This window comes from Alligator mississippiensis, chromosome 12 (genome assembly GCF_030867095.1).
Source record: "Alligator mississippiensis isolate rAllMis1 chromosome 12, rAllMis1, whole genome shotgun sequence".
Lineage (NCBI taxonomy): Eukaryota > Metazoa > Chordata > Crocodylia > Alligatoridae > Alligator > Alligator mississippiensis.
The window spans coordinates 25,120,678-25,135,666 of record NC_081835.1 but is presented as its reverse complement, the minus strand read 5'-3'; the positions used below and the strand labels follow the sequence as shown (position 1 = coordinate 25,135,666).

Sequence of the window (14,989 nt, the reverse complement as noted above, 5' to 3'; positions counted from 1 at the left end):
CAAGGGGTGACAGGGGGGCAAGCCCAGACAGGGGTGGGGATGGGACAGGATGGGGACTGCCCCCTCACCCCCCTTGGCAAACCCCGGCTGGAGTCTGGGGCCAGGGAGGGGGGTTAAGCACCCCACCCCCCCCGCTCAAACTTATTGCTGGCTGCAACTGTGGACTACAAATCCCAGAGGCACCTGGAAACAGGAAGAAGTGATGAGCAACCCTGCAGAGTCTTGCTGCTGTAATTCTGGGGCAGCAGGAAGATGCCAAAACACAGAAAGAGAACCATATTTCAACACGCTACAGGCAGGTGGCTGCATTTCCTGAATCAAAGGTAAATGTCTATTTACTTCTGTTTCAATTTAATCTCTGCAACTTAGACTAACCTCCAAAGACTGAATCAATTCATCCTTGGCTTTTTGACTGTGTGTACTTAGCTCAGTTGGCTTGTACAGTTCAAGAAAAGTAGGGAAAACCAGCTCTTTCTTAGCTGGTTACCCAAGACAACTGACTGTACTTCACTGTACAGCTACACACAAGTTGTCCCTGAAGTCACTGGGTTTGTTGTAGTTCATTATTATTTAATACAATTTCCCCCCCTTCCCCATTAGCAAGCAATCATTTAAAGGTTTAACTTGGAATATGGAGGTCAATCTGCATTTCCATGTTCTCTCCACAAGACATTTCCTTACGGTCGCAGTATTTGCTAGTTTGGAGGATGCAATTAATAGTGTAAAACAGTTTCTATGGTAATGCCTGGGTGACAGAATGTTTGGTTCTACTACTCTGCAAGGAGATACAGTGCTGACTTATCTGGCTATCAGAACAGGTAGGTTTCATAAGTTAAATCTCAGTAGCAAGGAAAATAAAGAATTAGACAAGGGAAAATCTAGAATAGGAAATCACCAAGTCCTTCACAAAATACTATAGTAAAGAAACTTCTGGTAAATAGTATGTTTTGCATCCAAAAGTCCTATGCAGATATGCTATCTTGAGGACAAAATGAAGATGCAGATCATTCAAAGCCCCTTCATAATTCACAACTAAAAATTTTGTTGGGCATTTTTCAACAAAGTTTTTCTATAAAAATGACAACTTTTCTTGAGGCAAAATATTTTGCAGAAGCATGCCTATTTCATCAAATTTGCGTTTAGGAAAACACAAAACAAAACAAAAGTTGACAAATAGGATTTCAATAATGCCCTATTTTGACATTTTCACACTGATAAAGAAATGGAACAATATGTTTTTTAATTTTGTTTGAATTCCCTTTACTTCAGGGTGTATATATTTTAAAATAGTGAAATTGGAAAAAAAATTAAATTGATTCAAAACAGTTTTGAGTTTTGCTGTGGGGGAAATTTCAGAATCATTTCCTTCTGTCTTGAGATTTGGGGGGGGAAAGAGGAAGAGGAACAAAAAAACAAAAAAAACCTCTTTTGAACACAAGGTTCCTTGGGTGAATTTGATATCTTTTATTAGACCAACCCAAACAGTCGGATAATATTTATTAAGCAAGCTTTTGGGTTCAAAAACCCTTCATCAGGCTAAGGAAGTTTCAGCAGTTGGTGTGTGCTCTTTTGAACACTGTATTCCCCAGGAAAAGAACCTGGTTCCTTTCTGAAAAGTTCTGCTTTGTGGAAGTTATTTGCGATACTTGGCCTTATTTGGAGACTGACTACCTTTACGTCCCCAAAATTTTGTTTGGTCACTTGTGATTTGTGAACCAGAGTCATATTTTAAATGAAGATGATGACTAAAAATAATCAATTTTGTGAATGCTCAATTGGCAGCAGAGACTTTTTTTTCTAGCAATACCCAAAGCATCCATGACCTTAAAGAGTGAGAGAACTGTATATTCTAAAAACCCTGTCTAAAAAGCACAACAGCTTGTAACTATATCAGTGGAAGTACACAAAGCAAAAATCTCATAAAAATGCCACGTCATCAAATGTAAGAGAAAGCATATTGTGTGATTTTGGACTAGCTGCAATTGTTTGAGACAACAACACAGATCTAAATTATCTTTATAATGAGAATTTTTTTCTTTTGAAGAGCTAAGCTACCAAAACGTAAATCTGTGTGTTGCTGACGTGTTAATTTAGCCTGGCACAACACTTTCAAGCTGAACAGCAGGAGGAAGGATGCAAACCTTCATTTTTTGCCTCAATAAAGAGCAAGCTTTGCAAAGCATAAATAAACCACAAAAACATAATCAACAGTCATTTTTTTCTTGAAGAACTAAACATAAAAGGTACAGTAGTGTAAATTAAATATGGTAACAGAAAACCAGCTTAACAATATACAAATAAGAGTTCCAGCAGGAACATTACGATATCTATCTATCGTATCTTATTTTAGTATGACTGGACACTGGCCCTTGGAGTTTCTACCTCCTTCATGGAATAACTACTGAAAGAATCAGCCCACTTAAGAGTGTGGGGGGGGGGGGGAAGCATGCTTCAATTCTACAGAAAAACTGACAGTCATTAGAGAAGCAAATATAATGGTTCAAACCAAGTATTCAGACAAAATTCAATTTATTAATTACCCTAGGTTACCCATTCCACAGCATGGAAGAGGGCCAGGAGGCCTTTCATTTTCTCACAATTTAGATTTAGAGTATTTAAAGCATTTCAAAAACCTACCAAATATAAACAGGAAATGGAATGCATTTGGCATATCTAACACACACTCTAAAAGGTTGTGTGTTCAGAAATGTATTTCCATATCCCTATAAATGTACATGTATGTTTAAAGAGTCAAACATTTTTAGTATAAATCCCACCTTTTAAGGCAGGGATAGGCAATTATTTGAACTTGTGAGCCACATAGGGACTTTTGGGGAGCTGCTGCAGGCTGAGTCAGCATCCTTCTCCAAACCTCCCCTCCCCCAACCCCATGCAACAACCCACCAAACCTCCCTATGTAGGATGAGCTGTGGACAGACATGGAGGTGGTGTGGGCAGGTTGCAGCTTCAGCAGGGCCATCACCAGCACTGCCTCTGGGCAGACCTTTTACCCCGAGGAGGGGCTGAAGTTGCTGCCTATCTTCTATTGCCCTTACAAAATTCCCCCCCATAAGTCTTTTCAGAACACTAAAGCAACGGCGGCAGCCCAAGCATGAAGCTGATGGTGGCGGCCTAGCAGGAGCTGCTGCTTGGATCCGGGAAAAAGCAGGACCTGCCGGTAGCCACAGGTACCTCTTCCTTACCATTTCTGTGGTCTTCTCACTGCGGCTACCCAGAGCCCATGCCAGGGCTCCCTTCCCCACTGCTGCCACCACTGCCACCTCCAGGCAGCCCTGGATTCCTGTACCTAGCAGGAAGGAGCCACAGGGCAGACCTAGTGTGGACTCTGGGCAGCCACAGCAAGAAGGCTGCAGCAGTAGCGAGGGGGAGGTGGTTGCGGCTGCCATCAGGTCCTGCTTTTTCCTGGCACCCAGCAGAAGCTTCTACCCAGCCCCAGGCTGAATGCACAGCCCCAGCCATGGCCCTGGCCCACTCTGCGCGGCATGTCGGCGTTTCTGCAGCACCTACTCTGGACCTACCCACCTTGACCATGCTGAGTGGCGGTGGCAGCCAAGCAGATACTTCTTCTGGGTGTGGGAGAAGAGCAGGACTTGGCAGCAGCTGTGGTTGCCTGCCTTCTTCCCCTTGCTGGGCCCTTCTCACTGCTACCTAGAGCCTTGCAGCTCCTCCACACCCCCAGGCATGGGAGCTTGGGGCAGCCCAGAGACAGGTCTGGTGGCAGCAGCAAGGAGGGCCTGGCAGCAGTGAGGGGGCAGTGGCTGCACCTGCCACCAGGTGCTGCTTTTTTCCCCTGTGCCCAGCAGCAACTTCTGTCCAGCCACTGCCACTGCTCATCTCAGCTGAGGAAGCAGGTCCAGAGTGGGCACTATAGGGACCCATGTGCAGGGTGGGTTGGGGCCAGGTCTGTGCATTCAACTCAGGGCTCAGGACCTGCCTATGCAGGTTCTAGCCAATCTCCATAGGGACAGGGCCGGTGGCAGCCAGAAGGAGTTGCCACTGCTGGGATATGGAGTCCAGCTGCGGAGTTGCCATAGACCTGCTGTGTGTGCTCAGAGGTGGCGGGACAAGAGGCATCTGCCATGGTCTGGACAAAGTCCCTCCACATACTGGATGCTGCTCCTGGGCCACATTTTGCCTGTTTTAAGACTATCCAAAACTAGAAGTGTTCAATTTCTCTGTAACTCAAAAAACTAATCAGAAAAGATATTTAAAAAAAATATATAGTCAGAGGTAAATTATCCAATATAGCTTTTATAATAATATATTGCACAACTTCAATTAGAGTACATCATGTAAATTTATTGTGCATTAAAACTATAAGAATAAGTTCAGCAAGATCTGTTATACTGTTCTGATTACAAGTCAATCCCATATTTTCAGATTTAATTTTAGAGAAAAAGCAACTTTTCCTCTGAAGAGTTGGTAATGGTAGATAAAGATTTCTAACTTCTATTGCCCTTACAAAATTCCACAAAAAATAAGCTAAAATAAAATTAAAAAAAAAAAATCAAATAACTGAGGAAAGGATGCAAAGGGCTAAAATAAAAATACTGAAATAAAAATTGTATCAAACAAACTTTTGACTTAATATTTTATTGCATGCACAAAAATATTGCAGTTACACAAGTAAACATGTTCAGGAGCCTGATTACAGGTCAACCCCAAGTATAACTAAAGTGAGATTTAATTTATTTATTTTTACAACTCTTCTAGAGGAGAAAGACTTATACGTCTTTTAGAACACTCAAGTAACTGTCTATGTCCTATGGATGGCTCAGGAACTTGCCTAAAATGCTTTATTTGCATGTTTCAGTCAATTTGTTTGCAGTTTATTTATATACATTTGGAGAGAGAATTTTTTGAAGGTGTGTTCACCATTAATATTAAATTAGATATAATATGACCTCACACTAAACAACCAGACACTAGATGGAGTGTCAAGACTGAGCCCTCATGCTCTCTATTTTCAAACGGGGCAGCAAAGTCCTCCTATCCTCTTCTGTTTATTTTTTTAACACAGGGATGAAGTTTCTTTTTGGTCTTCAGCAGGAGTCCTGGTTTCCTGTTTAAAAACCCCAAATTATCACTAAAAACCCCCAAATCCGCATTTTTCTACACTTCACATGAAATACCACCATACGTAGTTACAGCAAAAGCTGTTATCCGGCACCCATGGGGAATGGGGGATGCCGGATAACCAAATATGCTGGTTACCTGAGAGGCGTCTTTGCCTGGTCGGGATGCCGTCCCTCCCACTGCATCCGATGCGCCAGGCTTTCACTCCCTGGCGTCATTGTGCTGGGGATCAGGGAGGGGGGGCCCCGCACAGGCTGTTTTGCTCCAGGCCATGGCCCAAAGTGGGACTCAGTGAAATCAAAAGTGGGACTTCCGGTTTTGCTTTTGCTGCGTCAACCGGCATGCTGGTTAATAGAGCATGCCGGTTAATGAAGCGCTGGATAACACAGCTTTTACTGTATCAGCTGGACATGATGCTCTATTGATATATTTACAATTTTAAAGCAATTTGGAAGTGTGTGAGTGCCTCAATCATTATAATAAAATACATTCTAAATATCTATAAATTTTGGCACTTGATTTTGTTTTATCGTGGAAAATCAGAACTCCCCATCCCCTTCACTCAGCAGGACACAAGTCCAGCTGTAGCTGTCTCCTCTGCTGCTTTGTGGCACTGAGCAGCCCTGATATACCAGTGCTCCACCCCTGCTCATGTTGTTGCACCATATTCTTGATCCACAGCCAGCACCCTGGCCCTGCCAGTGCCCCTCACTCCCAACTCACTTAATCTATTTTCTCAGAGACAAAACTTAAGTTTTACTATTTATTTGCCTTTTTAGCCCTTTACTTAAAATTTTTGATGAAACCAATACAAATGGAAGAAAAAGTCTCGATTCCAATCTTTTTATGAGTATGCATTATTCAGCCAGCTAAGTTTTGGTTTTATTTTGCTATTTAGCTTTCAAGAATATTTGAATTTATCTGCTTTGCTTAGTCTCATTCAATTCTTTTTACTGCCTCCTTCAAACTGTTCTGTTCTTATTTTGACTGACTGAACTCTATTTACCTATTTGCAAGTTTTCAGAAGTTTTCATAGAACTCTTTTCTCCAAAATACTACCAGTAAATTCAAAAGCAAGACAAAAAGCTGCAGAACAAGACTAGCATCTAATTCAATGGTTAATCAGCTCCCTTCCACTCCCTTTGTCAGAAAATGAAATGTTAACCAAACCCACTTTAAAGTTGTAACCACCAACTCCTTTCTCTTCCACTTACTGATGCATAATTTTACCTATCACACATTTTGCAAATAAATAGTGATTCTACCCATCAACTGTCTCCTTCTAGGCAGGAAGTAATATAGAAAAAACAGCTAACAATCTAACAACCAGCATAAAACCCCTATTCTTTTCGTTTGGGAATTAAATGTAATCACCACTTTAAGGTCCTTACCATCTCAGTTTCTTGTTTTTTGAAATCCTCCCCATTTCTGAAAATGTTTTGCCACCTAAATAACTCTGATATTTTGCTTATGGCAAAGCAATATACAATAGATGTAAACAAATGCAGGACATGTATCTTTTTTAGCTGAAGTATTCTCATGAATCTAAGCATTTTTGACACTGGTAGCTGCAGCCTATAAATTTTGAGCATGAAAGAAAGATTTTTCAGTGATAAAGTTAGTGATATCATCAGGTTTTCTTCATTTAAAAAATTAAATATAAAAAGAATATTTTATGGTAAGTATCACATATACGTAAGATGTTTGGCAATTTGAGGGAGGGGGGAGGGGAAATCAAAACCACGGTACTTACTTAGCCATGAGTTTTGCTATTCGGTGACAGTCATTCTTGTCATAAAACCAGATACTGTAAATCGACACTTGAAAAAATATAAAAGGAAAAAAAAAGAAAACATAAGACAAAAATGCCAAAAATTAATTGGAAACAAGAGAGCTGAATGCTGTAGCCCACTAACACCAAGATAAATTGTTTTCCAATCAATCTCCACTCAACTATGTTACACATGAATGAGAACCATTTATTAGATCATTAGAAATACTAGCGTGTGCAAAGGCATCATGTAATTACAGCAACATCAGTTCAGTTAGGTTAATTCTATTGACCAGTAAACATTAAAACACAGAAAAGCCATAATGAAATAAGCACTTATTCACAACACAATTAATTCTGTAGATAATATTAATCTCTCACATGTTGAGGCTCAGTGATAACCAACCTATCAAGGTCATCTACCCCTTAAACTACTCAAAGACTTGGTATTAAGAAAGCACATCTGTTCCCCTATCTGGTTCCAGTCTGATTAATGTTTGAAAAAAAAAACAAAAAAAAAAAAAAAAACTGTGAATTTTACTTTACTTAGAGGTCAACACCATTATTTTCTTTCCCTCCCCCACAAAATGTAACAGACACCCTATTTTTGGAAGGCCCCAAGCAGAAAAAAACCCAACTCATCTTGGAGTACAGGTAAGTACTTTGAGGCAGGAGGTCTCTACGCGTGGAAGTTGCAATCCTGGACCTAGAGCATTTGACCTAGTATGTGGCTCCAGAGCCAGAGTACAAAGTCAGCATGGCTGGGGAAGAGAGGCTCCCCATGAGTCTGGAAATTTGGCAGCAAGGAGGAGGATGGAGCAGTGGCATCATTAATTAGCAATTAATGGTGCCACCACTCCACCCTTCCCACCGCCCTCAAATTTCCACACCTCTGGGAAACCCTACTCCTCACTTATAATGCACAACCCAATTTCCCCCAGCTGGTTTTGGGGGGAAAGGTATAGGTTACTTGCGAGAAAATATGGTATTAGCTGAAAAATCAGATGCAAAATTGTCTAAATGAGATTTTAGTGCCAGTATGGCAATTCAGTCTTAGTTTTTTGGGGCATTTTCAACTGCACAAAACTCTCCACTGAAAACCCACTTGTGTACAAGTAGTATTGGTATGATTGGAAATTCAATCTTGCATTTAACAGGGCTAATTAATGCTAGGTCCATACTAGACTCTACTCCTAAAAATTAAGCATGCAGATAAAGAGGACATGAAGGTTCCGATTTAGCAAGGAAGTATACAATGCTCTGGATGAATTCAGTCCTATTGAACTGGACAGAATCAAGTCTTCTATGACTCAGAGCTGAAAGACAGGCTTAATAAACTAAAGCAGTTTGCAATACAATGCTGCAACCCACCCTCAGTGGGATGATCAGAATGAAACAATAATGATGCTGGAAAATGACAGGGTTCAAAACATATGCAAAATTCAAGAACTGAAACATATTCAACTACAATGCACTGAAAATGACTCTGGGTGAAATAGAAAGTATCAGATCCCACAGCCATTGTAAAGTTCAGCACCACAAATATTGAAAGGTTCTTCAAAAAGAAAAAGATATTTTCCACAGTCTCGGCACAAAGTCACTTAATCCGCCCATTTGTCTTTTACTGTTATAAATATTTCTGTATTCTTGTCATGAACTATTTCTTTACAGAATATGCTTAGTTTTTTGTATACTGTAATTTTTAAAATGGAACATATCTGAATGGACATCTGGCTTGGTCCTATTTGTTATATTCTTACATAACAGACTAAGACAACAAATTGAATACAAACAGGTAACAAATAAACAAAACAAAGAACACCTAGGCTGGCAGATTTTTATTTGGTTGGTCAATATTGTTGATCTTGAGCCATAATTAGATGTACCACCCTACCAAATGCAACAAATTATTCAATTTATTCTAAGTCTCATACAGAAAGCTATATTCTAGCCTCTCTGCCTTCACCCTCACTCCACCCCCATGCCATTCCCTTCATTTTGCATAACCATGCCTTCCTTCCATAACCCTGCTTTCAACCCCACCTTCCACTCTTCTCCCCGCTTCTCAATGCATTATTTGCATAACCCACCCATATTCCATTCCCCCACCCCCCTTTGGGAATCTCTGCCTCCCTCCCTCCTCATTCCATTATTTGCATAACCCCACCACCCCAGAGACAGCTCCGTCCTGCCCCCACTCCTCTCTGCCCTCCCCCTTCCACCTTCCCTCCTGCGCTCTAAGACTGCAGAGCTTTCCATGCACGTTTCTCCTTGCCAGTAAGGTTATTTATTTACTTGCAGTGAGCCCCGCTTGAGGAAGGCCTGAAACTGCGGCTTAATTACCTTGGTTAAGCCCGAGGAAGCCATTAATCCAAGTAATTAAGCCATGGTTTCGGGCCATGTGGCAATCTGGAGAGAGGGCTGGGACTGCCAGGGCCTCTCAGTCAAAGGCATGGGTGGGACCCATTGTGCTCAGCCTGCAAATGTGGCAGCTGGCCATGCAAGCTGCCCGTGAATTTGTCTGGCCGCTGCCTCAGGTTCGGTAGACCCTAAGTTATCTGCCCTTCCGTTAAATACAAAAATCATTTAAGAATATAGCACCCTTCAACCTATCTACTTTGTAACATAGCTGTACATTAACACAAGCCACACACAATTGCAATTAACTGCATATCAACTGGCACCAGAAACCAAAGAAGTAGTGGTCTTCATTAGGAGTTGCCATTAGGAGTCTTAAAAATATCAGGAGTTGGTTTGGGTGCTGCTAATGCAGGCAAGAGCAATTATTTGGGCCTGTGGGCCATATAATGAGTTTTGGTGAGCTGTCATGGGCTGGGTCAGCATGCCCACAACCCCTGGCTCCATAACAGCTCACCAAAACTCCCTAAGCAACTGATCCTCTTGGCCTGGATGCACACCCTGCTTATGTTGGTCTTGGCTGCCACATACTGCTTGGGTTCTGCAGGCTGCAGCCACCAGGGATCCGCTAGGGATCCCAGCCTTGGCCCCACCGATCCTGTACCCAGATGTCATTCCTCACCTCTCCGCAGCTCCATCTCGGCCAAGCACAGAGCACAGCCATGATCTGCTGCCTACGCAACCGTGATGGGCGCTGGCTCCCACGAGCAGGGATGTGTAGGGAGTGGAATGTGACTCTGCCCCGGGCCCACAGAACGGGTGCCCGCTATAGGGGTATGCAGGCAGCGCCTTGTGGCTCTATTCCACACTCAGCTGCAATATGAATGGGCAATGAATGTGCAGGGAGTGGCATTCAGAAGCAGGATGGGTGGGTGGGGCCAGAGCTAGGATCCCTGGCTAAGTGGTGGCAGCCTGCAGAACCCAAACAGTAAGTGGCAGCTTCGTGGCTGATGGGACTGGGTGTTGGGAGCTCAATCTGAATGACACTGGGAGAGAGAACTAAACAGGCACCATTTGCAGCCCCAGGCATGGCTGGAAGGAGCTGGGGATGGCAACAAAAGGTTGAGTGGAAGCAAGAACTAGGCAGAGGGTTGGGGCACAGGAGGCAGCAGAGGCACTGCCAAGGTGGGGAACAGCAAAGGCCCTAGGCCACAGAGACGGAGAGCATGAGCCGGGCGGGGCTGCATGGTGCACATTGGGCAGGAGCTGCACAATGAGGGCCATGCTGGAGATGCTGTGCAATAGGGACAACTGGGAACAGCAGCTCTGCAAATGCAGTCGGCTGCTGTTGGGCTCTTGTCCCAAGGCACCTGACACAGGGCATCCCCTACAACCAGTGTTGGGCTCCAATGCTCTCTCCAATCACTGGGGCAGGTGCACAGGGAGTGGCCGCCTTGGTGCTGGGGCTCTAGCTTGGAAGCCAAAGCTACTTCCACTCTTTTAGCAGGTATGCCTAGTGCCATCCCAGCCCAAGCTGCCCTCTGTGCCCTATTTTTCCTGCTCCTGTGCTAATGTCCACTCGAAGGGCTACTAGAAAGATGGCTGCTTCCCCTGCCCGTTGCCGCTGACTGGCTGCAAGGGCTGCCTGTAATGTGGCTCCACCCCTCTCCACCAATCAGCAAGGGGTGGGGCTACATGATGGATAATCCCCACAGAAAGTCAGCAGCGAGTAGCAGGGCCACTGGGGCCTCTCACCCAAGGTGTAGGGGGGCCCACTGTGCTCCACCTGGGAAATGCCTACCCAGGACCACGTTCTGCCCAAGAACTCAGGGGGCAGTCCCCGCAAATTAGGTAGGTCCCTATTCACTAGGTAAGTTTTGGTAAGTACATAGCCGAGTCCACATACTTAAAAGTACACTACAGTCCAAAATAATTTAATGCCTCAATTAAAAGAGGATTAACAAAACCTTACTCTCCTGCTGTAACTTATTAATCTTTTGACTATTTTAAGAGTTACTGTCATCTTTCATTTCATTTGACCTGACTTACTCGTATATTAAAACACATACACAGATATACACTCTAAAGTACAATTTTCTAAATATCTTTTTTGGGTGAACAAAATTTCTGTTAAAAAAAAATAATAATTTTGAAGAAGGAAACAAAAAATACATTCTTTTAAAAGAAGCCAGTCAGCCTACAAAAAGGTTCTGCAGCTCAGATGAGCAGCAGCAACATTTTTTGGTTGCAGAAATCAATAGAGCCATATTTATGAAATGTGTTATTGCCAAGAAGCAATGAAGTCAATAAAATGCCTTTATTTCCCGAATGCACGTTAATGATAAAAAAATATTTCTGAGATATTGAAGTTGAAAAAAGACAATTTTCTGAGCTATTTCATCTTAGAAAAGTCTTACTTCATTTATACATATTCAAATCATCTTGGAGAATTCTCGCAGGTTTGTTGTCATGGTAAAGAAACTTACTGAGAGGCACGTGTATAGTCATGTGAATGTGACGGCCCTGAAGAGTGAGGAGCTTGCAGTGCTGACACTGTGCACCTGGAGGGTGGGGAGGGAGGGGGTACCCTGTGTACACATTTCAGGAGGCACTGCAGGCTCCCTTAGTCTGCCTGGCAACAGATGGCAGCATTGCATACAGCAGCCCTGACTGGCTGACCCAGACTATCCATGGTCAGCCTGTGTTTCCCTGCAGTACAATGTGGGGACTTTGTAGGGGGAATATTTTGCTCCCTGCTGGAGTAGCAGAGTCCAGCAAGCAACACACTGCCTCCCTAGGTGCAGGAGAATGCTGGATTATGTTCTCTTCTGAATGTCTAAACATTCACTTTCCCAGGACAAACTTTTCTGGGAGAGATTTAATCCTGGTTGTTCCCAGATTAGTTTCCTCCTGGAGTAGCCATTTTTACTCTAGGAGAAAAAGCCTGAGCACCTGTACATGTATGGTTCCTTTTGGGAGCAGAGTAACTCTCCCAGGAGAAACTAAATGTCTGCATGAGGCCTTAGATTTATTTCCTCCTTAGAGGCACACTGCCCATAATATAATTTAGCAAAAACACCTTTCCTTCTCCCACTCCATTATCAGAAGAACTGCGAGGGGGGGTGGGGAGCTACAAAAGCATACTTCCTGAAGAAATAAAGATAAGGAATTTATAATGATAGCTTAATGGGGGAAAATGAGAAGTGTCACACAATTCTGCCAGAACAGACCTACACAAGACCAGAAATCCATTTAAAATCAGCTCCGTCAACCAGCATATCAATTTGCTCATTCAGTGCTATTGGCAGGTTATGAAGAGTTACCCATATACCTGTCGGAGTCACTCCTAAGGGGGACACAGATTACCAAACTATTTACAATGTTTACTAAGAAGCATTCTGTTTGATTTTCAGTTCTTGACAAACTTAGACTGTGGTGCTCACCAGCCCCTCTTTTACCAGAGGAGCAATTTTCAATCCTTAAACAATGTATTTTTTATTTAGTTAAATAAAAAAAAATATTCTCCATCATTACATTTTCATGTCCACTATTTAAAATACTATATTTCAGGTATGAAAGCTAAGATTTTTTGTAACGATTTTTATTAGGTGCAAAAAAAATTTATTAAATGTGCACCTCTTTTTAAAATTTACATACTTCTAAATGTGCCAAACCAAGAAAAAAAATAGCAAAAGCTCCTTTCAACAAGAGCCCTGAGCCTTACAGTAAACAAAACAATTTGCTAGAGGTTAGCCCAATTTATTGTAAATGCGACGTAGTTCAGGTAAAGTATTATTCAGTGATACCCCAAGTTCGTAACTCCTTACCTGTCTACCACATCTAGAAAACATTCAATTATAGCTTCATTAAAAAAAAAAGAGCACCAATCTGACATCAATTTCTGAACGATAAATGCCTGGAGCAGAATACTTTAACCTCCCTGGACAGCCCAACACTGACCTAAGAGTAGCTGTTCTTAAACAACAAAATTTTTAAAACCAATTTTTTTAAATGAATGTAGGGGTGTAGGTTGTAGCCGAAAGCTTGCTTAATAACTATTCTCCAACTATTTAGGTTGGTCTAATAAAAGATATCAAATTCACCCAAGGAACCTAGTCTTTAAATGAATGTGAAACTGTGGAATAATAAATCATCCACCAACTGGGTAGTGTTTAGTATGGTCTCAAAAAAGACTGGATTTTTTACTTCACTACCTGGACTAGTTTTTATAACACTTATGTCCATCAATGGGTTAACCACTTTAGTTATCCCTTCAGCCCACTTGGGACTCTCACAGTGCCCCCTCCTTTCCTCTCCCTTTACCTATCCTTCGTATTTAAATTACTTTATTCCTTTCTCTTTAGTATGTTTCCTCTCTGCAAGTCCATTCATAGCATCGTACAAGGTAGCCTATGAAAGCTAAGCTTGTATATTTCTGAATGAGTTAGTCTATAAAGAAGCCACCCTGCCCCGCCTTCTGTCTAGTTTCATTCAAAACAGGATGAACTGGTGAATCAGTTTAAATGGTATTGAACAAGCCAAAACCTAACAAAAGATGGACCTATCCTGTTACTCCAATGTTTAACTGATGCGTGAATGCCTTTCCTCTATTTTTATTTTCTGAATATTGAGCAACATCTTTAGTATTAGGACAGAACTGTTGTCATTGTTTATCAGCAGCAGCCAAGTCCTTCCATTAAATTTGTACCTTGCATACTCGCTCTGTGCTCAGTGTCATAAACGATCCACATAGCAACCGATTCCAATCTTGGTTTGTGAGCATACATTTGCTTATCTTTAATGTTATTTTCTGGGACAGTAACTGCCTGGACAAATCTACTATGCAGCGCTTTGTTCCCATTGCTATTTTATTATATTCCTTCTGAGCTATGGGTATTATATAATAAAACGAATGTAAAATAAAAGGATTAAGTTCTAGTGATTGATAGCAATTGCTGTGGAAAATGAAAATAATTTATCCAGAATGAGGCCTTTAATAAAAAGTAGCAAGTTTGTCATGTAAAAGAATGCTTAAGATCAAGTGTTGGAAACCAAAAAAAACCCTATCAGATGACATACAGGTAGTTTGTTTGTTTTTGTTTTTTTTATACATCTAGTGGCTAGCTCAGTAATTTTTTTACCTCAAAAATGAAGATACCCAGGGTTAGTAAAGGAAACATTACTTTTGTCATGGCAGCTGATTAGAACAAACTGAAGGTAATCAAGGAACAAACCAAACTTCTACCAGTTATTTCAGAGAAAAACCAAGAGAATTAACCAATAAAAAAGTGTTTTTTAGTCTGAGCTGTGTTTTAGATTTACTAGTTACACAAGATAAACCCACTGTCTGCTTGAGATGCATAAGGCGAATGTTAATGAATCTGAACCTGTGACAAAGCAAGTTCTTGAAGTTTGCACCCACCTTAGGGGGGTGGGGGGGGAGAGGGAGTGGGAGCTCCAGTACATCCACCTCACTCTCCAGAGCAGCCTGAAAACCAATAGACTGAACTCCCTCCACTCCCTTTGCCCCCTCCCATTTTGAAAAAGCAACAGGCTGGGAGCGTTGCAGACGCAAGTTACAGAAGACACTACCATTTTGAAACATGTTTATCAGATACCTCATGCAATGAGGGGTCAGATTTTCAGCTAATCGGCCAGTTTTGAAGCTGTTTGTAGCTGTGTACTCGTGTATGATCACAGGTATAAACAGCTTTCTGTAGCCAGATTGAGTGAAAAATGTCACTTTTGTGTGCACCCAAGAAA

The 14,989-nt window shown here is 42.0% G+C and overlaps 1 protein-coding gene across 2 annotated transcripts in view; it reads right to left on the bottom strand.

The window, feature by feature from the left end:
- DCP1A (decapping mRNA 1A) overlaps nt 1-14,989 on the bottom strand; it is a 66,037-nt gene that overhangs the window by 36,026 nt on the left and 15,022 nt on the right. For both annotated transcript variants that reach the window (XM_006265374.4, XM_019495452.2), the window contains exon 4: nt 6,851-6,917. In XM_006265374.4, the coding sequence (XP_006265436.1) occupies nt 6,851-6,917 (67 nt within the window). The remainder of the gene's footprint in view (nt 1-6,850; nt 6,918-14,989) is intronic.